This window comes from Protopterus annectens, chromosome 5.part1 (genome assembly GCF_019279795.1).
Source record: "Protopterus annectens isolate FY-2018-M chromosome 5.part1, PAN1.0, whole genome shotgun sequence".
NCBI lineage: Eukaryota > Metazoa > Chordata > Ceratodontiformes > Protopteridae > Protopterus > Protopterus annectens.
The window spans coordinates 531,227,753-531,254,057 of record NC_056736.1 but is presented as its reverse complement, the minus strand read 5'-3'; the positions used below and the strand labels follow the sequence as shown (position 1 = coordinate 531,254,057).

General features: G+C 39.3%; 1 protein-coding gene across 2 annotated transcripts in view; it reads right to left on the bottom strand.

Moving 5' to 3' along the window:
* Window positions 1-26,305, bottom strand: part of GRAMD1C (GRAM domain containing 1C) — a 961,713-nt gene that overhangs the window by 522,421 nt on the left and 412,987 nt on the right. For both annotated transcript variants that reach the window (XM_044073151.1, XM_044073150.1), the window contains one exon: window positions 1,559-1,705. In XM_044073151.1, the coding sequence (XP_043929086.1) occupies window positions 1,559-1,705 (147 nt within the window). The remainder of the gene's footprint in view (window positions 1-1,558; window positions 1,706-26,305) is intronic.

The window sequence follows — 26,305 nt, the reverse complement described above, 5'->3', positions numbered from 1 at the left end:
CAGGAAAGATCACCTGCCATCTGTTTGTATTAACTATGTGCATGTATCATACACAACTTGCCACAATACATTTTTGTAATTAGATCATTATACAAAAGCACTCACTTTATGGCATCATTTGTTTGTTTGTCTTTTCGGCTTTTCCCGGTTAGGGGTTGCCACAGCGGAACTCCTGTTCGCTAATGATAGGTAGTAGATTTTTATGGTGCCGAGTTGCCTGCCCAACGCCCAACCTTCAGCAAAGGCATGCCCATTCACTCATGTCTTTCGGAGGCCACTCGACCACGGGGAGGACATGCAGACTCCACACAGAAGGCATATCATTGTTCAAATAGCATTCAAGAAACTGTCTTCATTTTGTACTGCAACAGGTTTCCATATATTCTAGGGTGCCATTTTACTTTTATTTTCTTCCCCCACCCAACTGAATTTACACACTGCTGCCATACCTCTCAAACTCTTAGCACAAGAAATTTAGACAAAGCTGGACATAATGGGGGGGACAAAGGCCCAAAAACAGGGACAGATTTTAAATATTACGCTTATAAACTTAACACAGTTGCTAGAATAACAGAATATGTGTTAGAATGTATTTTCTGAAGGATATGAATTCTGAAACTCAAATGCATGTCATTATTTAGTGACTTTGGTCCTCAGATCATCCCAGTGATTTCTCAGAAAACCACAAATTTTATGAGGAACAGTCCAAAAATATAATGCAAAAATATGGCCATTCTGTGAAAATCTGGACATTTGAGAGGTATGCCTGCTGTTGTGAAAAGTCAATGCATATGAGACAGACTTTTCATCAATTTATACAATCTGAGCTGTCTTGCATTCACAGTGAAACAACACAGAACAACCATCAGAAGCCACAACTAGGTGGCAAGTCTTGACTTGCAGTTTGAATATTACAGAAGGGATGCCCAGGCAGTAGCACAGATATCCTATGTTTACTATCATACATTGTTTTGTGTTTTTAACAATTTTTTTAAGACAACCGCTCCCAAATAAATGCCACAACCTAAAATCCTGAGAAACTCAGGGATATTCATAACCTATATTTGTTACAAATAAAATGCAGTACATTCATTTTAACTCCCCAAAACCTTTTTGAGCTACTTGGAAAAAATGGAACTTCCTGCACTGCCCAATGATGTTTTAGTCATAAGTTCATAATAATTTCTAATGTGTGGTATGTTAACATTATGAATATTAATGTGTTTGATTCTGCTGTATTTTGCATTTCCAGTTTCAAGATGATTAAGCGCAGAATATTTTAGCTACTTATCACATATCCTGTCACTTATTTTTAGTGAAGAAAAGTTGAGAGGTAGACTAATAGCAGTGATGTGAGAAGTACAGGGTGACAAGGAAGACAAAATACATGATCAGCGTGATGTGCAAAACATGTCGTACGGGAATAAACATTATATGCATCAAGTGATATTTCAGTTATCCTAATGTCTCTCACCTTTTGAAGCCTCGTAATCAACTAATTATCATACTGAAATTACAAAAAAGAAAATGACAAGCAGTGAAAATCTTAAAATGTTACCTTTGATCTTCCTTGAGTCCATAAATGTTTGGATAAACGGAGACTCTTTTTTAAAGAGTAGTTCAAACATTGTTTCAGCACTGATGTGGAAAATCCGGTTAATGTATAGTCGCCCTGGCAAATCTATCTGAATAGGAACATTCTTACCTAGAAAATGAAAACAACAATTGTTACCAGTATTAACGGTGGCTACTTGTTTCTCAGAATAATGACAAGTAATGAAATCCAACATCCCAATAAATATTCGCATACCTAATATGCAAATATAATAATATGATATAATATAATAATAATATGGTATGGTAATAATATAATAATAATAATATGGCATGGTGTAGATAGGTGTATACACCTAAGTGGAGTAAGACTTCTGCTTTTTTACATCTAATATGCCTTGGTACCCTAGATGATAGCGAAGCTGAAGCTGTGATACCATTTTACGTTTTCACTGAGAAGCAATGATAGAGTGCCTAGTGTAATCTGAATGCAGCTGTGACGGGACAAGCTGCAACCTCTACAGTCAATACAGCAGAGCTGCTTGCTGCAGGAAGTGGTGTGCAGCATACCTCTCATCCTCTTAATGCAAGAAATCTGGACAAAGAAAAATAATGGGGGGACGGACCTCCAAAAATAGGAACACATTTTAAATATATCTCTTATAAACAGATAGCTGCTAAAATAACAGGATTTGTGTTAGCATCCATTTTCTGAAGTATATGAAGTCTGAAACTCAAATGTATACCATTATTTAGTGACTTTAGTCATCAATGAATTGCCATAAAACCACAAATGTTATGAGGAACAGATCAAAAATATGAGGCAAAAATCTGGATAGTTTAGATGTATGGTGTGCAATGGATATTAATCAGTTACTGTCAGTGTAGCCTGGTTGGTTAAAATGTCTGCATAATAAGTGTTAAATCCAGGCAGTGTCTTTTCTAAGCCTGGCAGCTAGCAGGGAGGATTTAGGTGATGAGCTGTTAATGAAGTGTTTTTTATAGTCCAGGGTTTGATTCCCTCAGACTCCATTTAGCCTACTATATAACTCTTACTGAACTAGACACAGCACTGGGGCAATAGGGAAACCTGGCTAAGCTATACGGTGTTTTCCTGGATTAACATACTAAGCAACTACTTATGAACTGATAATCAGAAATAGTAGAGACAGACAGCATACTGTAGTCCCAGAACTCTCACTGTATAACTTTTAGTTTATACCACTACACACAGGATAATGATGACAGCAAGATAGCTCATAAGAAAAAATTCGGTCAGACATTATTAAAACCATACAATACTGACTGAAGATTCACAATCAGTTAATTTCCATCTAGCACTGGGTGGATTTACCACTGTCATTTCTCCTTTGTCAGTAGTAATTTTAAGGGCTGATATATAAATGAAGGAGATTTAAGCACAACTTTCACAGGGGAGGTGCATAGAGGCTAGATATGTATATGTGTGTGTGTGTGTGTGTGTGTGTGTGTGTGTGTGTGTGTGTGAGCATGTGAGCATGTTCTGCCGTGGTGTATTTGTCTAAAGTAAGGTGGGTTCTTTGGCGGTAAGAATTTACAAGGACTGGATTTACAGCTATAAATCACAACAAAGAAATACAAAAGGAGAGATGTACCGTGCTCATTCCCAGCTCTCATTTGATAAGTCTTTGACAAAAAAGCAATGTCTAAATGCCCAAAAACAGTATTAACTGGATACACTATACATTGTACCACAATAATGGCAAGCCATAGTAAATCATCACCTCTGTACCACTTTGCAGAACTGAGTCATATCATGGGTTCTACATTGTTAAATTAAAAGTACGGTTCATCGAACCGTACTTTGTCGAACTCACTTCTGAGAAAGAGCATTCCATCGAAATTGCACTTTTGTGAAATAAAAAAATAAAAACTAAATAAAAAAAAATAACACACTACACAGAATTATGCAGGGGGGCAAGCCCCCCTGCACACCCCACACCCCTCCTACTTTAATATTCTCACTCCGAGATCGCACTACAGTGGGGAAATGGGAATATTCCCTTATCCCCACTGTACTACAATCTCAACAAGAGTTTCCTTAGTTGTACATCAACAGTATACGTTGATGTACAACTAATGCTACATGCAAACGGCATGTTTTTGTTTTGTTTGTTTTCTTTAGCGAAAGTGGATTTTTTCACAAAATGCACTTTCGCTAAAGTAATTTCGACAAAGTATGGTTTGGTGAACCGTACTGTCGACAAAACAAATAGGACCCATATCATGCCCTGAATTCCGGCTTTTCTGGACTTCCCCATAATCTCAGATTTTTTTTAAATGAATGCTTCATAATACAGTAGTCCTACATGCCTGTTTTTTTTCCAGCTGATGAAAATGTATAAGCAGAAAATTATTTTGGTGGAAGAAAGGTGCCAGTATGAAAAAGAGAGAGCAAACGAGAGACACAAGTTGCTGAATAGTGACATTTTTTGTTTACCCGTTTTATTCACTTGTTAATCCTACTGGCCATAAGCACTTTGGCTATGACCCAGGAACCCTCTCTGGTTAAGTGACTTGTTCAGACCCACAGAGAAAGCAAAAGGAGACTGAAGGAATCAAACTCAGAACTACGTGATGAAGTTCATCAGTAGCTTCTACCCTTAATCTGCACTAAACTGCCATTCACTGGTCACTTTCTTGTATTTGGAAATAATTTTTTCACAAAGTGTGGTGACCTCAGGGATGATTATAATTAGAACAGAAGTGCAGAATACTGTGCCCCCTGCAAAGGGGTTGGGAGGAGATTGTCCCCCATAAAAAAAAAAACTTCAGAAGATATATGCAAATGCATTTTCAAAAGATTTTATCTTAAATGGCATTCATACAGTCTCAACCCTATCCCTGTATTCTGTCTCCTACAGGCTTTTGAGGGGAGATCTATGCCTGGCATACAGGGCATTCTCAGACCCCACTCTGATGGACCTCCTGCATATCCACAAAACAAACAGCACCAGAATTACCCATTCTAAAGATGTAAACCATGCCTGTGATATAAATAGGACCTGCTGGAGAGATAGGTATGTATCCCAGAGACTACCACGTCTATAGAACAGAGTTCCTCCCTAACCCAATTCAAGTGCAACTTGGACAATTGGATGGGAAACTGGAAATCTATCCCTGGTTTGGCACCTATGTCTCTAATGGACACAGGTAACTTGTAAATGGTTCTTCTCCCAGGCCCATGCATACATTTATCAAGGGTATCAGAACTTGTCAGAGATTTGGGATGCATGGCTAGGCTTAAAAAGGCCCTTGTGGTCATTAGCCAAGCAAACACCTATGACTCCTTGACTGACCAATAAAGTTTAGCCATTCTCTCTATTTTCAGAATTGCAAAAGGGACAGGTCCTGTATACTGCCAGTAGATGAGTGGTTCCACATCCATACTGTAGATTTCCACACTAAACATGTCCAAATGCATGTCCCTAACTTTTCATTGGTTCTACTCATCACAAATAATTTTGGAAAATGTGCATGTATAAAACCCTAGCAGTCTGCTGCTCCCAAAAACTTGCTGCTGTCTTTAATTCCAAATACTGTAGTGGACTCCACCCCTTCATATATGCCCCCAAAACATCCATCAATAAAGACCTGGTAAGTCCTGTAGTAGCACAGATGTGTCAGTGGCACAACAGGTAGCACACTTGCCTTTGATGCGGAAGGCTGTGGGCTCTGTTCCCAAACCAGATACATCAATTGCTAACACTGCAATGCAGCATAAGGAAGGGTGCTGCACTCATGAGTGTACCATCTTTGTGATGAGATGTTAAACCGAGACCCCGTCTGCTGGAATTGGTGGTAGCTCAAGTGGATGTAAAAGATCCCACATCTGCTATCAAAAAGAGTAGGGATAGGTGCTGTGGGCATCAGAGAACTTTCAAAAAGAGTAGGGAAAGTTCTCTGATGCCCTGGCCAAATTTCCCCTAGTGGTACAAATACCATCTTGGATATCCTCTGACAAGAGGCTACTAGCCTAGTTGGACTAACCTAGTCAACAAAGAATAAATAAAACATAAAAACAAAAATAAATGTCATACATATTGTCTTCATACTTTGAAAATGGCAGAGTACATAACATTTGTAAAAGACTGTTACATTTCCATCAAGTCTGTAATCCTTGACAAATACTGTCTGTCAGTCTTATCTGCCCCAAATATACTAACCACCACTCATACACTAGTCAGCAGCATGTACACCCAAACTGAGATTAAAAACTTGTGTCTGCAGCGGCAGGACTTTTGCAGACTTAACCTACGAGGTTAAGTCCTAGTCAGTGACTGGTACCGTAGAGGAAAACTCAGTAACTCAGCCCAATTTTTGTGATCTAGTTTCGTTCTTATAGGATCTGTTAAGCCAGTTCATTTATATTCTGTCATATCTAAAATAAAGTAATACACTTTTTTGCACTCTTTTCTCCCTTCAAGTTGACCATCAGATGATCCCAGTGCTCTCCCCAACTGCCGGGTCTATGTACCACACACTTACTCCAGTTAGGGTTAGGGGTGGTGAGGAGATCAAGGCATCCCAAACAGTGTCTTACTGCTGCCGTGACAGTATTATTTTTATATTTCTGTGCCCAACCCCCAAACATTTATGCTTAATGTGTATTCCCAGTATCAACATTACAGATCAGATAAAAGCAGCAGTTCTATTAAAATCATATCACCTGCCAGATCCAACACACATCAAAAAGTAACGCATACTATGACAAAGTACCACTGTGGAGTATACTAAAGAACAAATCTATTACAAAAACAGTATCAAGAGCCATATCTTGAAAGCTAATACACTTCTTTCCCCACTTAATGAACAATGTATATTCCTGTAGCAATAACAAATAAGTGAAAGACAACAATTCCATTGCAAGCTTAACCACATTATGTCATTTATCAGATCCATCTTGTACTGCCGAACCGCTTACAACTTGGTAACACAGCAATGCAACCAAGAAATAACAAAATAAAACAAAATGCACTACCAAAAATAAAACAAGGCTTAACTTTATAACCAGCACACACAAAAAAAAAAATAGAAAGTTTCAGTCATAAAATTGTTAAAGAAATAAAATACAAGTAAAAACACAAGTGTTCTGTCGCACTGAGGTACTGTCTCCAATGAGTTAAGTGCAGAGATGCATTTTGCCAGAGTCTACCAGCATTTATTGAGGTTGTTGTTTTAATAAAAAGCTTCACAAATGTTTTGCAACCACAGCCCAGATAACTTTAGTGTTTTCTCCATTGGCATCTTGTCAGACATGGCTACAGAGACTTTATTGGACTTGTGTCTGTGCATGCACTGCAATCGTCCATTAAACTATGGACGCATCCTGCATTTCTCCAGTGTTGATGACACTGAGGTTAAAGATCTCCCTTACTCCTTGGTGGCATCAGGACAGGAAAAAAAAACAAGTGCTTTTGCCTTTGCTTTTTTTTGTTGTGGATTTAAAAAAAAATTGCCACTAGAATGGAGATTCAGAGCTTCCTGCACTACATAAAGTAGTGCAAAAAATAAGTCGTGCAACTATGACAAAATCCTTTAAAATATAACATTAATGCATACAGAGAAATGTATAATCAATGACATAGGGACATATTTTTGTTAACTTTTTTCTCCACTGATTAAATAAAACTATTAAAACAATATAAAAATGTAGTAGAGGATAAAAACAATCAGTTATGGGGTGAGATTATGCAGCATTTACCCACATGGGTATCACGCACATGGTCTAACTCCAGCAGCTTGTGCAGAAAATCTGCATGACGCCAATCCCAATATTTGGTTACTACTTAATTATACAATTGTCATAAAACATGTGGTCCTGTTCAGCACATTTGCTTCAGATACCACTTTTAGTTAGGAGTGCAAAGGTGAAGGTATACAGAGATGATATTAAGACCGATTCAGCAGTCACACATGGAGGAGGCCGTCACCAGTGAGACTTGACATCTGTGGCAGCTTGCAATGGAAGCAGATAGGTGATAACTTGAATTCAATATAAAAGAGTATATAGTTAAGCACTCTGGACAGGGAAACACTAGAAAATGAGTAAAAAGGTCACAGAAAAAACAATCAGTTAAAAAACAAAAAGAAAAATCTAGCAAAGCTAGACTTTCCACTGTGTGATTCCTTAAACCTCTTGTATCAGAGGCATCATGGGATATATACAAATGACCCCTTAAGGACATCGGTATTTCAGCTAAATGGCAATTCTGAATGTCCATCTATACATGGACAATTTCAGGCCACTACAACGAAACCCCACTAGCTGTGGACATGCATATTTCTGCCTTCTTATGGCATCATCAGCACAGCACAAGTGGAAAGTTTGGCTAACATTTGAAAACACAGAGTTGTCGTACCCAGCTGATATCCATAATCATTAGGGTATCTGCAAAATATCCCAACTAATAAACTTAGTCTTATCATACTAAAGTTTTATGGTACATCGCATGTCACAGATATGGTCACCGCATTGTGGGGGCCATAAACGTGACGTACAGACATACTATCCTCCGAACTGATTACCTCAGTAGGAACATCACTCTAAGGAACCCAAGGAGGTAACTGGAGCATCCAGGAATAAAAAGGACTGGGGGAAGGAGGGAGTGATTGAATACTGCAGCAGTGAAGGCAAGGACATCTACTGGTATGATAAGACTTTACATTCAATGTTGCAGTATTCCTAATATTCCTTACGTATGGGAGAGTGCCAAACCTCAAGAGGAAACCTGGGAGGAAGAAGGAGCAGTAGAGCCCTCTATGAAACCATGGAGAATGGCCATAGCAAAACCCACTCTAGCTCTAGAGATACCATCCAACTTGTAGTGCTTGGTAAATGTATGCACAAAAGTCCAGGTGGCTGCTTCTAAAATAGACATAGCATCCAACCCCTTGAAAAATGTTCCAGAAGAAGCCACAGCTGTAGGAGAGTGAGGCTTTACTGAAGAAGGAAAGCTCTTACCATGAAAGGTATAAACAAAAAGAAATATCCTCTGAAATTCAAGACGAAATAGTTTGCTTGGATACAGCTAATCCTAGGGATCTAGGCTGAAAGGAAACAAACAACTGATCAGTTTTCCTAAAAGCCTTAGTCTTATCCAAGTATAAATTTGACTTGTGTATGCATATCCAAAGTATGTAGCACCCTCTCACTGGCAGATTGTGGAGAGGGGGGAAAAAGGTAGGCAAATTAATAGACTGATTAAGTGACAACTCATTAACCACCTTAGGCATAAAGGAAGGATTAGTACACAAGGACCCCCTGTCCGTAAGAAAAGCCAAAAGAGTAGGACAGACCATAAGGGCTTACAACTTGGACACCCATCTGGCAGAAGTGATGGCTAATAAAAGAACTGTCTTCCACAACTGTCTTTGCCCAACAGTTCTTGGAATTCACAAATTCCAACTCCCTGGATCAGCTAATCCATAGTCCCACCAGGGGCTCCAATATCCTAGACCTGGTCATTACTAACATGGGAAATCAATGCTCCACACCTATGGTCACCCCTCGTTGGTCAGATCTGACCATAAGCTAATCACCCTTAACATCCACATCCCACCCCCACCCCCCAGTAAGGAAACCTCCATAAAAAATTTCTCCAAAGCCAACTTCATGCTACTCAAATCAGAAGTGACAAACTTCATGACACCTATGCAGACGGGAAATGAAAGTTTGACTGCTGAATCCTACACTAAAGCACTGTACGAACACATCCACTCATGCAAGAATTGTGCCATCCCAAATAGAACCAATATGCTTTTCTCCCAAAAAAGGAAGCCGATCTGGTGGTCTCCTGCCATAAACTTTACAAGAAAAGGAAGAAACTGTTGCAGAAAAGAGGAAAATCCCAAGATGCAAAAAACTCCCTTACCAGCCTCAGTAAGAAGCTGAGATCCCTCATAAAATCCTCCAAAGCTAGTTACAAAAATAAAATTGCCAAAGATTCTGAAGACAACCACAAGGCATTCTATAACTATGTCAAGAATCTAAATGGCAATGCTCATATCTGCTCTGAGCTACAACAGAATGGCATTAAATATACTGATCCCAAGGATACTGCCAATATCCTAGCAGATCAATTCAGTGCCAACTTCACCCCCCTAACCCCTAAACGGCCCATCTCAATACCAGAAGATTGCCAAATTCTGGTAATAATAGCCACGCAGGTAAAAAATGCACTCTCCAAAACTAAGAATACAGCATCCAAGGGACCAGACGACATCCCGGGCTGTGTACTACATGAACTACAAAATGAACTGGCACCTCACCTAAGTGTCATGTTTAATCATAGCCTCACCTCAGGCTTTGTGCCCACTGAGTGGTGCACAGCTACAGTTATCCCACTCCACAAAGGGGGATCCACCTTGGATCCTGGGAATTACCTCCCCATCAGTCTGACGAGCCTGATCTGCAAGGCCATGGAACACATTATCATGGAACTTATAAACAAAGACATTGGCAACCTTCAAACACTGGACCCCACCCAGTTTGGGTTTTTGAAGGGCTGATCTTGTCTCCTGAACCTGATTGACTTCTTTGAATCGGTCTCCAGAACTGTGGATGAAGGTAAGGCAGTCCACACAGTCTATCTGAACCTCGCCAAGGCCTTCAACACCATCCCTCAACTCTGGAATCATAGATAAACTTACTAAGCTGGGCATTAATCCCTATGTCACTTGATGGGTTTCCAACTGGCTTACTGACAGAACCCACACTGTAAAAGTAGCAAACTCCAAATCCAGCTTCAGACAACTGGAGTACCTCAGGGTTCAGTCCTGGGAACGCTCTTGTTTGGCATCTACTTTTCTGAAGTACAGACCAACATTAAGGGACTCTGGCTAACAAAGTTTGCAGATGACTGCAAACTGGGAGGCATTACTGAATCCCCAAATTATGTGGATATTCTACAAAAGGGCCTTACAGAAACAGATGATTGGTGGCAGAGCCATGGGCTCAAGCTCACTGCCAAAAAAATGTATAGTTATCTGCTTTGGGAAAAAAACATGTACCCGTGAATTACCACATAGGTGGCAGTACACTAAACACTGAAAGTGTGATAAGAGACTTAGGGACACAGGTGCACAGTGGTCTCACCTTCGATAACCACATCGCCACAACAGTCAGGGAATCCTTCTATGTGGCACACCTCATCACTAAGGGCTTTTCATCCAGAAAAAAGGAGGTCATTGTCCCATTGTACTCATCCCTCATTAGACCCATTATAGAATGCAACACCCCATTTGGTATGTACCTCTCAAGACATCTGCAACAACTGAAAGGCCACAGAAATACCTCACTAAAAGAATCACAGGCCTAAAGCAGATGCCTTATGCTGACTGTCTAAAAAACTCCAGCTATACTCTGTCACATATCGTCTACTCAGAGGCAATCTCTGCTTAACATACAAGGCCATGTCAAACCCAGAGCTGTTGGACATGCTATACTTAAAGAAATCCCAATCCCTCAGAGCCACACGCTCCAGGGATCTAAACCTTGTCATCACAATGAACAAAACATGCTGGAGGGATAGGTTCCTGACCCAGAGACCCCCCAGACTCTGAAATAGACTGCCCATACATGTCAAGCAGAGCGCCTCTTTGGTCCTCTTCAAAAGGAACCTTGACGATTGGATGGGAGATAGGAAATTCACCCCGGGGATCACATCAGTCACCCTGCTATACAGGGGTCCAGGGAAGTAAATATTGTGGGAAGAAATAGCCAGGGAATTGTTATGGCTAGGCTTGCATACATACTCTAAAACTTCCCGATGTGGGATGCTAGGGTAAAGAACTACAATGTCAAGTGTGACCAGTATACATTGCCCTTCATTTGGGAAGGGTCTGAATTTGAGCTGGAAATTTTCTTTGCAGGGTTAGCCAAATTATCAGTTTCTTAGATTTTACCATCTCGGGTAAAGGGAATGAAGTAAATTTCCTTGACGTTAGTTTGGCTAGGGATCCTGTTTCTTTTAATCTTTCTTCCAACATTCACAGAAAGAGTACCTTTCGGAACAACTACTTAGACTTCTCTAGCCAGCATCCCCCTTTTATGTAGAGGAATATAGTTAAGGGGCAGTTTGTGCAACTTGGTTGGATTGTGAGTGAGGATGATATTTTCCTTAAAGAAAGTCAATTTCTTAAATAGTTATTTTTAGAAAAACATTACCCAGAAAAATTGGTTAATGACATCCTCACTGATATTATTGTTCACAGGCAAAAGAAATATCCTCCCATCCTTAAATCTGGTTTCAGCCCTAAACCCACAGGTTCCTTGAATGACCATTCCAGATTCTCACTTCCCATTTCTCTTGATGAAGGGACTATTAGAGAGATATTGTCTAGGAACTGGGAAATTATTAACAGTAGCCCTGATTTTGAAAGAATCTTGGGCCCCAGTCCTAGCTTTTGCTATAGAAAGACTGTGTCCCAGCTTTTGAAAAGATTACCCCTTCGATTATCAGTCTCCCTTCCCAGGGTACAGGTATGTTCTGCTGTGGCAAGTGTGTGCGTTTCCCATTCATTGCTCAAGGGGATGTTTTCTGTTTACAAAATCCCCAACTAGAGATTTGGTTTCAAGCTTTTAACTGTAACTCCGTGAATATAGTCTACCTTGCAGTGTGTGACTGTTGCAAAGTGTTTTATGTGGGCAAAATCAAAAGGAAATTAAGTGATCGTATTAAAGAACACAGATAAGCACTTAGAAAGAGAGACATTAAGAATGCTTTAGCTAGACACGCTTTTAATAATGCACAGTGCAATACTTTCCATTTTGTGGTTCTTGAACATGTTTCTTTGCCTTTTGGTGACTGCAGTCCCCCTCTGGAAGTTAAAGAATTGAGATGGCAAGTTAAATTACATGCAGACACGCCACCTGGCTTCAATGGGAATCTTAATGTTAGAAGCATCCTTAACTGGATTAGATTGGGAGGACACCCCCCCCTCCAGAATGTAAATATTTTCCCACTAGTTCTTATTTCATTCCACCATTATTCTGAAGTTCAACTGGTTAACACTATTTTAATGAACGAAAGCTCTTAATATTTTCATATTTTTCAGACTGTTTTGGATTTTATTTTGTGGATTGTTTGTATCAAAGTAGTTTTTAATGAAGAAAGGATTTTCTAATTTGAACTATTGGTCTCTGTTTCCTTATTGTGCCAGCTTCCAAAGTATTTTATTTGTTATAGAGTGAAGTTTTGCCTCAAGGACTGTGGACAGTTTTCCTGAGTTTATAAATATATATAAATATATATATATATATATAGATTCACTTTATATCCTCGAAGTACTGAAATATCAAATTCAGTATTTCAAAGCTATAAAGTCAAATTTTTGACACTACGAAAAGTCAGAACCGCAAAATTGAAAATCTCGCACACCAGAGATTTTGAATTTCGCTCTTCTACTGCGCACACACACACACACACACACACACACACACACACACACACACACACACACACACACACCTGAATCCATAACCATAGCAAAACCTCAGCAACGCGAAATTCAAAACCGCCTGTATTCGAGGTTTTCAGTTTCACGCTTCTGAGCTTTAGCTGTTCTCAGGATTACACTTTATAGGCCGGCCTTAGGCATAGGCGAACTAGGCAGCCGCCTAGGGCGCCGTAAAGGCTGACATCGTAAAGGGCGCAATTTCGGTTAAATCTCTTTCCAGCATTACGCCCTTCCCCACTTCCGTAATTCATTCATTAGGTTTCACAGCATGATAGAATAACGTACAGTGCTAGCTATTCCATTCCCGCCCTCCCCCCCGACGAGTTTTCAGTGGCTGCTCTTGGTTGGCATTAAAGCATCCAATCAATGATGCTTTGGTACCATGACGTCTCTGGCTGCCTCCAATCCAGAGTATATAATGCAGCTCAAGCCCGCCTCTCATTCCTTTCTTCATTGCTGAGGCAGGCGCGTATCTATTGGCTGAGACTGAGTGGCATTACTTCCTGTTCTGTTCCTGATCGGTGACTCTCTGGACGGCATTGGCATGGATAATCAGTGTGGACTAGCTCCCTGTACAACACGCGGCGGGCTACCTAGTTGGATTTTCATTTTTTTTTCTCCTCGTGTCCCTTGTTTGCTTCCCTTGGCTTTTGAAGGTAAGTCGATTCAGAAAAATGTTGGAAGTTTGCAGTAGAACTAGAGAGGATCTGTCTGAAATGGAAATAATGATTTTTTGAATATTTATTTAATTTCATTGATTGCAATGCATTATAAAGCGGATGTGTTCATTTGTCTCCGTGGAATTAATCTAAATGTCACCTTTCTGAATTCGTTGTTTACTTCACACAAAAAAAATTAATTTTCCAAACTTATCATGACCAGATAACATTTCTACCAAATTATTGTCAAGACTGGTCTTGTTATTAACATTAGACAGATATCTGTCTGTGTTGCATTGTTTGTTTTGTGGCAGACTCTGACTTCCTATCAGTTTATCAAGGAGTCTGTATACCATTCTTGCTTGCTGGCGTATACGTGCCATCTCCAAGTTATATATCCTACTGGTCTTTGAACTGTGTGGGTTACTGGATCATAACAAAATTACAAACTGCTACTAGCCAGTAACTATTGCATTCATGTTAAACTATGTTTTTGGAGGATCAAAACCTTAAGTGCAGTTCCAGCATGATGGATAATGAAGAAACTTCTAGAATTATATCAGCTCTAGAGAGAAGCAGGCAAATTAATTGGGAGAAAATCAGAGAACCACTTAACAGAATCAAGTTCTGGAAATATTAATAAGAAGTTGTTGTTGTTGTTTGGCTTTTCCCGGTTAGGGGTCGCCACAGCGGAACTCCGGTCCGCTACTGATTGGCAGTCGATTTTTATGGTGCCGAGTAGTAAAGGCATTATTACCAACAGCATCCTAATGGTTATTTTATTTAATTCACATCTAAAACAGGGTTTCTCGCTGATCTTGACATATGTCATTACTGTCGCATCTGCCTGTCATTCCTAAATAAATGAGTCATGAGGATAAAATATATAAAACCTTTTCTAAAATGGGGAAATATTCTAGTGGGCTTGATGAGTTTCATCCTTGCTTCTTTGACAATGTTCACTGCTTAAAGTAACATCATTCTGTTTATATTGTTTTAATTTATTTTTACTCCAATCGATGGAAATTCTGAAATACAATCTCAGTGTATGAACATGGAAGTATGAAGTACTTAATTTAGTATTATTTAGTCAGTATGATTGATTTCAAGTTTGTAAAAATATTATAAACTTGTCTCAGAAATATCCTTTAATCAAAAATTGCCTGAATCCTTTTCCTGGAAATCTACACCAGCATAGTTTTATTTACTGTATCCTAAAAAAATGACGCTATTCGTTTAACAGCTTTATAATGCCATAGCTAAACTGGTTTTACATTGCATCAGTTTTTTTTTTCTAAACTTAGAATATTCACTAGCTGTCCTCCGCTAGATAACAAATTCTGAATACATCCTCAGATGCCTAAGTGAATAAGCCCTCTGTTTTTCTAACCAGGTACTTCTTTGTTTTAATACTTGGAAAAGAGGTTTATCTTAGCAACCTTTCACCTAGATACTAAGTCTTGTGTAGTTTATTGTTTGATGTGAATGTAGCTTGAGATCAAGTTGACCATAGAGTTATAAAAAGCACATTTTAAACTCTATACAGAACTTGAAAGAAAAACTGTCATGTAATTCATTATTTGTATAACAAAAGGTGACATAATTTTGTTTTGCAGGGGTCTAAACTCAGCATGACTAATTTTCCTGCAAAAAAATAAGCAAAAGACATTATTTTGTCGAAAGTATATACTAGATTCTGAGTGTGGAATATTATATTTCTTGTTTTCTTTTCTTTAGTTAAATAATTTGATTTGCATTTATTCATGGCTTTAATTTATAGGAATGCTTTAATATAGAAGTGGTAGACCCGTGGTAGTGGTGCTGCGGTAGCGTTGTCGCCTCACAGCAAGACGTCGCGTTCGATTCTCAGCTAGAGCGTCTTCTGTGTGGAGGCATGCACGAATAGGCGTGCCTTCGTTGAAGGTTGTGCATCAGGGCTGGTAACTCGGCATGTAAAAATCCACTACCAAACATTAGAGGATCGGAGTTCCGCTGTGGCGACCCCTAACCGGGATAAGCCGAAAGACACAACAACAACTTTAATATAGCCCTCCTAGTCAGCCATTTCCATACATTTTCCTTTTCTTCACTCCTCATAAGAATATCTTATGTCTGTCCTTTGCATTTTTTAACTCTAGTTCTGTTTTGATGCTTCCAACACTTAAGACTGCACTAAAGCATTTACTTTTGTCTCTTTGAAATAATACTTCCAAGTATCTCCCCTGAGTTGTGAGCTTACAGCTTCAACTTAATGTACACCACTCTTTTTTAAATATAGCACTAGGCAAACATCTGTATTCCTTATGGCACTTAAAGATTTCTATCATGTTCATTACTTCTTTCTTCAAAACTGTGTTTTGAAGTTCTTCTAGCATGCCTTCATATAGCTTCTAATGCAGTGTCTCCACCATCTTTTCTCTTTCCTCGGTTACCAATTTCCTACGTCCTTATGATGGTAAAGCCCCCTTATTCTCAGCACCTCTAAGTAACTATCAAGATGAAATTCTATCACCAGAAAGAAAGGAAATTAATACCTCAGGAACAACAACAAAAACAACAAAATGTAGCTTTTCTCACTTGTAACTCAAAATGCATTTCTTACAGAATACTGTTACTATATCAGTGGTATACATCTGTGCTGTTAGTTTTAGAGGAAAGGTCGGTTTCTCATTCTCTTGTCAGTGACAGTAATACATTTTGTATGTTGGTGACGGATCCACATTGTATATGTCATTTACAATCTTCCGGATGATTTTATAAATGTTACCCAGTGTCAGAATAGAAAAAAAAATTTTGATCAGTCAGAGGTTCAGAAAAATGATATTTTGTCATCCAATTCTTTTTCAAAGTATAATCACCGTTTTATTTTTTTACTTCCATAACTCATGAAAAATGTAATTGCAGTATGGGTCCAGATTTAATTCCAGGAGTCTTTACTAACAGCACTATGGCAAAACTAATGCCTATAGGTTTCAAGTTCATAGGTAAGTATTAGGCTAGCTGCCCTTGAGGGTTATGTTAAATCTAGCTAGTTTCCCTTTTTTTGTGTTAGAAATAACCTCATTTGGTTATAGATTAGCCTTATCTACCCATGGTCGATAATTATATATTACCTCTAATAAGAATAACTAGAATCATACCATAGATAATTGATAAAGCATTTGGGAATTGCCTTTATCAATTAGTAGTACAGGCAGCAGTCCTGGGGTAAATTTTCTGTTTCCCATCCATAAGCTGTGCTTGAAAATGGACAGGGATGAACTTTGTTTTATGTGGATAGGGAGTCTGCTCCACAGTGGTGGTATCCTCTACAAAAAAAATACCTGTCCCTGTTTTAATTTCTTCAAATCTTTTGGGTTTCTAATACCATGGACCTCATTCCTAAGTCAAAGTAAGATTAAAGTTCATAAAATTAGTATTGTTTCACTTTTTGATGTCATCCAAAAGTGCTCTTCGCAGCACCCGCAATGTGCCCAGTAATGACTCCTTCTGTAATTCGTATGGAGTTGCGTGTATTGGTAGCATATTTAAATATGATTGTAGATTCCTTTTTTATAAGACCTGTTGCTCCTACTGCTATTGGAACTTTCTGGGTATCTTTCTTCCACATTGCTCTCATTTCTGCTTGCAAATCCTGATATTTTATAACTTTGTGTCTCTCTGTGCGCAGGATACTGTAATCACTGGGTGTAGTGATTTCAATGATCAATGCTACTTTTGTCTTCTTTTCTTGGACCATTATATCCAGTTTTCTAGCATCTATCTTTTGAACTTTTGGTAATGGGTGATCCCATGTGATGTAAACTTCATCATTTTCTATGATGCTTTGTGGCTCATGTTTCCAGTGTTTTTCAGCCACTTCAATACCATAATGTTTGCAAAATCTCCAGTGCAGCAGCTGCCACATTATTATGCCTTTCAGTATACAGTCCTTCTGCCATTAGTATGTCACAACCAGCAACTAGGTGTGCGACAGTTTCCAGTTCAGTTCACAAAACCTACATTTGCTTGATGTTGGTAAGTTGTATGCAAAGTTCAAGACGTCAGTCACTGTAGCAGTAGCACTGCTTTATTTTTTGGCCTCTGGGTCAGCATACAGCTGCAGCACCACCACATCACAATGTGTGGCTGTCTGAAGTATGTGGACTTGATGGCTGACCTGTGAAGAGCATGAAAAACATCAGGGTATATAGTAATGTTAATGTAGAGTTGCTGCTACACTAGACCAAATGATAACTTCTACATGTAAACATCAATGCACCTTGCAAAAAAGTTAATACTGTCTCAGGACTGTAGATGAATGCTACACTAGCTAAAGATCAACCAGGTTTATTAAGGAGAATTCGGCCTTCAACTGCAGTCAACTACACTACAAGGTGTCTTACAGTATGACTTAGATTTTCATGCATTTAAACACTGAAAGAACTGGAGTGTTTTGTGGGAGTGGCCCATCTGTGGGCGTGGCTCAAATAGGGGTGTTCCTTGAGTTTGGTGTGGGTGGGGCTTAAGGGGCGCCAGAGCACTACTTCGCATAGGGTGCCATTTCAGCTAAGGCCGGCCCTGCACACACACACACACACACACACACACACACACACACACACACACACACACACACACACACACACACTTTGGATCTCTGTGATGATGGTAAGAGTTTTTTCATAACTACCTATTTTAATCTGAGATTAGGCAATGCACTGAACTTTTGATGATACATGGTGTTCCCACAGTTATTGTTTCAGAACAGGAGTAATGACATAAAGCTGCCTAACATGCAGTGGTTATTGGAGAAAATGGTGGCTTATGGGTAAGATCTCACAGTTGCAGGGTCCAATGAAAGTCTGCACTCTGCATGGAGATTTACATTTTTTCCAGTTTATTTAGGTTTTCTTTAAAGACTAAATTTGTCTAAAATATAACCTTACTTCAGCCTTCAAGGTCAGTATCTTGTATAAAAAGCTAAAAGTGTGTGCTAATATCCTACATTAAACTAACTTCTCGGAGGAGATAAACATTTTAGATATTCAACTAAAAAGAAAATGTCAAGTCATACATATTTTATGAAATAAATATTGAAATATTACTTTAAAATAACATTCAAGTAAAATTAAATTAAAAGTATACTATTTATGCTATTTTAAGTTTATTATGAAGAGAAGAGATGAAGACCAGCAGCGACCCCTCCTCTTTTTCTTTTCTTTAATAGTTAACTTCATTAACAAAACAATGCAACATGTTTTTTTTTTTTCTTTTTCTTTCACACATTTTCAGTCGATTCAAAAGCATAAAAGGCTGCTGAGGTTACCATCAAGAGCTTTGATGGGACCACAGTGTGCACTCCACTCTGATCATTAAGTCTCTCTTGGCTGTCTTTTGTGGTCCATTTGGTCTCTCCATTGGGAAAAGCACATTTGTTGTATGCAGCGGCGTCATTCTATGAAACACATCGCTCTACCTTTTTTGCTGTATGCCTCACCAGTTTTTATCAATATTCAAACCTCCCTCACTTCTTCTAGTTGACTCTCATGCTTCCTTTCTTCTCTCCAACATTTTCAATGATAATTAAATAAATGTGTTTGAAAAAACAATATTTAAAATGCCCTCATCACATAACTAGAACTATGTTATAACAAGGCAGCTAGATTTGCAACCAGTCTATTATATGCAATTCATTACTGCAATGGTCTAAAAGCAATGAACTGGCTTGAGTTGCCCAGTTACCTCAAGTACACTCAACTTCTATTTTCCAACAAAATGATACACAATCCTTTCCACTGTACACCCATCAGTAACACTCTCAAACAGTGCCCTCCTAAGTGTCCACTATGCTAAACTGAGAAACAGTTTCTCGAAATCCATAAAAACATAGGACATAGTTTATACTCCTGCATAGTTGCCAAAACTTGGAACACGATTTCTATGGACATAGCAACACCTGCAAGTCCCATTTTTTAAGCACACTCTAAAATAATACCCTCTCTACCCTCTCTACCTGCCTTTCTCCAGGTTAAACCACCCCATTTATTTTCCCCTTCCTCTATTCTTTGTCTGTCTCCCTCTCTTCCCTTTCTCTTCTATACCCCTTCCTCCTTGCACTCTACTATACACCCACTCTCTCTCTAACTGATTTTAGAGCCTACCCTTATTTTTCCTCTTATTTCCTTCTATATAATCATCTTTAAATTTTGTTTACCCTCTTCTTCCCCACCATACTTTGACCTTTTGCAGCCTATATTCTTCTTCTTACTGTCAAGGTTCTCTTTCTGTACCTCATTACACGTCTCTCTCCCTCTCTCCATAATATTCAAATATACTTGGATAATTATACATGTGTGTGTGTGTTTGCTTGTCTCTGATGTAATCATGCTTTCTTTAAATTCTACTGACTTCATTTGTATAATTTACTGCATCTTCTTTTAATACTTGTATGTTTGCCCATTTGGACTTTCCCAGTAATCAAATGTCAACTACATAAACAAACGGCACTCAGTTCAGTGATGTATTTCACATGACTGGCTACTGCACAAAGTGACCATTTTCAGAAAAAAATGTCAGGATTAATTAATTTCACTGAAGCAAATGGCCGGGTAGCAGGGCCCTAAGAAAGTAGAGATAGTGGGAAACTCTTTTACTCAGGGTAGGGAAAAAAGCATGATGGGATGATATAATATCCCACCTCAGAAAGTTCCAAGTCACTATAAATGTATTAATAGAAGAAGATCTATCATTTTTTTAAGGGGGGATAATCTGTTGTCATAGATGGAATACTCCTTCGATTCTTAAAGAGTTAATATCAGAACTAGTAATACCATTAAACTGTTTAGCAAATCACAGATAAGCAGGCAGCCAGAAGTCTGAAGACTGTGAAGGTTCTTTATGTTTTAATACTGAGTCAGGAAAAAAAAATGCATCCGTGTATGATGGCAACAAAATGCATTTTTTCAAGTTGATATACACGCAGTAAGGTAAAAGCAAAGAGGATTACTGCAAGGGTTTATATCATAAGTTCGAAGTATGAAAACTTTGAATCTCATATGATCGACATCATATGAGCAAAGTTTTCAAACATCGAACATTACAACGGAAATTGCCGTAGGGATTATTTCCCTTCAATTCAATGTAGTGTGATCTTGGAGTTGGTATATTTAAGTAGCGGGGGGTGTGGGGGGTGCAAGGGGGCTTGCATTGAGCGTTCAGGTAGTTTTTTTTATTTTTAGTTTGTTTGTATTGTACGTTCGAAATTTGAAACTTCGCTCATATGGACTCGATCATATGAGATTCGAAGTTTTCAGACTTCGAACATATAATATAGACACCTATGGCAAGCTGTTAACAAGCTGCTTCCTACTCTGCAGGGTTTGATTCTCTTGGCCTCCATTTGTCTGCTGTGTGACTCTAAGCAAGGTATTTAATTAGAAAGTACTATTGGACAATTAAATTTGGCAAAGCTCCACATGCCAAGTAACTACCACTGAATCTATAACTGAAGAACAGGACAATGTATAAAAATCTTTGTAAGGTTGCCATGAAGTTTTTCTGCTCATGCTTTAGTTCAGCTTTGCACAGTGATGCATTTTCTGCAAATCTATTACTTTGTCAAAAAAACGTAACCTGAATAACCTACGTTGCCAAAGGGTATATATATATATATATATATATATATATATATATATCTATATATATATATATATATGTGTGTGTGTGTGTGTGTGTGTGTGTTATGAATGCACAGTATTTAGTATGCTGAACTGGTGTAGAACAGTACTGGCACCCTCTGCTGGTTCAGTCACATATTACATACAAAACAGTGTTTTTTTTTTTTTTTTCCCTGTTGTAATGGGAGAATACACACTAAAAGGAAAATACAGGGGGAAGCAAAATACAAAAGTAAAGATTACAAGAAAAATAAATAAACTAGTCCATTCAGCTGAGAATGGTGGAAGGTATTTTTATCAGTGAGCTCGTTAAGGCAAATAGGGTGGCAATTTTATTTGCTAGTTTGTTACATATTTATATTTGTTAACTGGAATGTCTAGATGGGAAGTACCGTTTTCATTGGTGTTCTCAGGTTACAGTCTTTAACTTCAAATTTATTAATTTGTTTAGTTCCAAAGCACTTGTATATCATTAAGAGTGAAACACAATACATTTAGTACAATGGCATGAAGAAACCTTATTATAAAAGTTAAGCATTATTTTCAATATATGGAATCTAAAAAATAATAATTTAAATACATAAATACAAAATCCAATATATTCCAAGTCTTTATGAATAAATAAACATGCAAAAAATACTCGCGTCAAAAGAAACATACAACATAAAAACGGACAAACAGCCAAACGGAGTCAAAAACTGCAGGTGCAAACTGATATACATACGTACATACACACGCACACACACATATATATATATATATATATATATGGATCTACTTAATTTGCCCTAACTTCCGATTGACCGACACCCATTTCCCCGACCCCATTTGACAGACACTTAATTTCACCGACACTTCATTTGACAGACAAGTATTACTGGCAAGTAAATGGGATATGCCCCCTTCCCCACTGTAGTGCAACCCTGGAGTTAGACTATATAGTTGGGGGGGGGTGTGGAGGGCACAGCCCCCCACAATGGGGGGTGTGGCGTGTGAAGCCCCCCCAACTTACTTTTGTTTTACTAAGCAATATTAAAGCAAAACTAAACAATATATGAAATTAAGTGGGGGGATTCACCCCCACACACCCCATTGTGGGGGGCTGTGCCCCCCACCCCCCTAACTATATATTCTAACTCCAGGGTCACACTACAGTGGGGAGGAGGGCATATCCCATTTACTTGTCAATAATACTTCTCGGTCAAATGAAGTGTCAGTCAAATTAATTTTCAATCAAATGACATTTCGGTCATTTGGTGTCGGGCAAATGGGTGTCGGTAAATCAGAAGTTAGGGCAAATGAAGTAGACTCACACATATAAAAAAAATATATATATATATATATATATATATATATATATATATATATATATATATATATATATATATATATATATATATATACACTAGCTACTTATTCGACTGGATTACTGCTTCAACTCATTTTTCAGTTGTGCACTTGCCTTGCTTCATTTAAAAAAGTTTTAAATTGCTAATTTTATAGAGTTCTAATTGTATTTACTGTTTAGGGCTACACACTCAAGTGTGTTAGCCTTTTCTGTGTTTATTTAGTGTATTATTACATTTTTTAGCCTGTTTTAACAAAAAAAAAAATACTATCTTGTTTGCCCGTTTTCTGCATTTCAAAGCTAGTATAGTCCGGATCCCAGGCTTTGCTGGTTTCAGGACTTGACTTTCTGTGTTCAGAGCTATCCAGATCTTGCAGTGGTAGAGGGAAGTTCTACTGCTTACCAGTGGGAGTGCTGAGCATTGTACTGCCTGTCTAACACTAGAGTGGTTTCCAGCTCTGAAACTGTAATTTTAGCTGATTTCCTTCCCTTTCAACTTTCTGGCTTAAAAATGCGTGTTTGCACATTTTTTCGCATTGTGCAGCAATGCAGGGCTACTGTTAAACTATTCCAGGTGCCAGAAAATCTGCTGTTCAACTTTTCCCTTAGAACTAGCTGGTTTCTCAGTAGTAGCTGTAAAATCTGAACCCCTGTGACTAGCACTTGCTCTAGAACCTGCTGGAAAGCACTAGGAAGCCTTAAACTGATACAAACATTCAACTCTCCTTGTTAATAAGGAGAAATTAATCGTAGACACTAAACAGCCTATAATTGCAAAGTGCCTTGCAAAGGTAAGGGAAAACAGCTCTTGTACTTTACAAAAAAGCACCTAAACAGGCATGTCCAAAGGTCAGCTTCCAGTGATTTCTCCTGTCCACCTGGTGAATCTGGGCATACTGGGGCAATGCAGCAACTGCGTCATGTACAACACAGACAACCCTGTCCTCCTACAACCTAACACTACAACCTGCGAGAGATGCACTTACATAGCCAAACTGTAAGTAAAGCTCTCTCCAGCCAAAATTGTGCAAGACAGTTAAGAGAAGGTTAACACCTGCACTACACCTGAAGCAACACACAGCCCTTCAAAACCCACACCATCAACACCCACACATAGCAACACTAAACCCACATATGCGGAGGCCCTTAACATTAACCTGCCCAAGCAACAAGGACCTCCGAAGTTGAAACGCAAACAAACACCAGTCACAACCAAAGTGACACATAGCTCACAACACCAGTGTGCCACCCAACAACAGCCCCTAAGGCAAGACAATGTACCCAACACTTTAGTCATAGATTACTCTATAGTCAGACACACTGATGTCCCACTCACCAGGCTGAACAAGGAGAAAATTACAGTCAGCTGCCTAATACGACTCTGTCATTGTCCATGTTGGAGTGAATGACTTGAGATGTACCTCCCTGGACTACATGAAAAGAGACATGGAAGAGCTATTGGATCATGTGGCACAGGCAGGTATGACCCTTGCCCTGAGTAGCATCCTGCTTTCATCCAGAATGATACCACAATATAAGGACAAAATGATTGAATTCAACAATTGGCTAAGCTTCTGGTGTCATTCAAAGGGGATCCAATATCTATCTGCCTGGGACGACAAGACTGACAAACCACAATGCTTTGCCAGAGATGGTCTGAACCTGTCACCCCTGGGATTCAGGTTACTGGCTAAAGCTCTTGCCACCCCTATAGTGCCTTTTTTAGGCAAGGTTCATAGGACAAGACATAGGACAAGACCACCGCCATAACAGATACAAGCAAGCAAAATCTGAAGGTATTGCTACTCAATGCTAGAAGTCAAAACCTCAAAATGCACTCACTCGAGGCACTCCTAAAAATGGAGAGCACTGATATCTGTGCAGTAACTGAGACCTGGTTCAAGGTTCCAGAGAGCACCCCTGCAATACCAGGCTACAACTCATACCACACTTTTCAGCCACCAAACCAAGACCGAAAGACTAAAGGTGGAGGAGTGTCCATAGTCACCAATGATATTCACACCTCCAGGCTAGTTGCCCAACACAATGCATCTGGAATTTTCCAGGTGCAACTAACACTAGGTAAGACTGCAATCCAAACTGTAGTTTGCTACAGATCCTCCACCATGCCCCAAGATTCTCACTACACCTTTCTAAACATACTGGAAGATATTAAGATACAACCAAACACCCTAACACTGGGTGATTTCAACCACCCTGCCATTAACTGGGAAAACTACTCGGGTACCAACACCTTTTCCCAACGGTTCTTGGAATTCATAAATTCCAATGCTCTGGATCAACTAATCCATTGTCCCAGCAGGGGCTCCAATATCCTAGACCTAGTCATTACCAACTCCCCTCATTGGTCAGGTCTGACCATAAGCAAATCACCCTTGACATCCACATCCCACTTGCACCCCCCAGTAAGGAAACTTCCGTAAAAAACTTCTCCAAAGCCAACTTCATGCTACTCAAGTCTGAAGTGAAACTTCATGACACCCATGCAGAGGGGAGCTGAAAGTTTGACTGCTGAACCCTACACTAAGGCACTGTACAAGCACATCCACTCGTGCATGAATCGTGCTATCCCAAATAGAACCAAGACGCTCTCCTCCAAAAAAGGAAGCCAATCTGGTGGTCCCCTGCCATAAACAAACTATACAACAGAAGAAAGAAACTGTTGCAGAAAAGACGAAAATCCCAGGATGCATAAAATTCTCCAAAGCTAGTTACGAAAATAAAATTGCCAAAGATTCCAAAGACAACCACAAGGCATTCTATAGTTATGTCAAGAATAAAAATGGCAATGCTCAGATATGCTCTGAACTACAACAGAATGGCATTAAATATACTGATTCCAAGGATACTGCCAATATCCTGGCAGATTGATTTAGTGCCAACTTCACCCCCCTCTCACCCCCTAAAGGGCCCATCTCAATACCAAAAGATTGCCAAATTCTGGTAATCATGGCCACACAAGTAGAAACCACACTCTCCAAAGCTGGGATCAGATGACATCCTGGGCTGTGTACTACATGAACTACAAAATGAACTGGCACCTCACCTAAGTGTCATGTTTAATCATAGCCTCTCCTCTGGCCTTGTGCCCACTGAGTGGCGCACAGCTACAGTTATCCCACTCCACAAGGGGGGATCCACCTTGGATCCCGGGAACTACTGTCACATCAGTTTGACGAGCCTGATCTGCAAGGGCATGGAACGTCATGGAACTTATAAACGAAGACATTGGCAACCTTCAAACACTGGACCCCACCCAGTCTGGGTTCGTGAAGGGCCGATCTTGTCTACTGAACTGGACTGACTTCTTTGAATCAGTCTCCAGAGCTGTGGACAAGGGTAAGGCAGTCCACACAGCCTATCTGGACCTTGCCAAGGCCTTCGATACCATCTCCCACTCTGGAATCATAGATAAACTTACTAAGCTGGGCATAAATCCCTATGTCACTCAATGGGTTGCCAACTGGCTTACTGAGAGAACCCAGACTGTAAAAGTAGCAGACTCCAAATCCAGCTCCAGACAAGTGACAAGTGGAGTACCTCAAGGTTCAGTCATGAGACCTCTC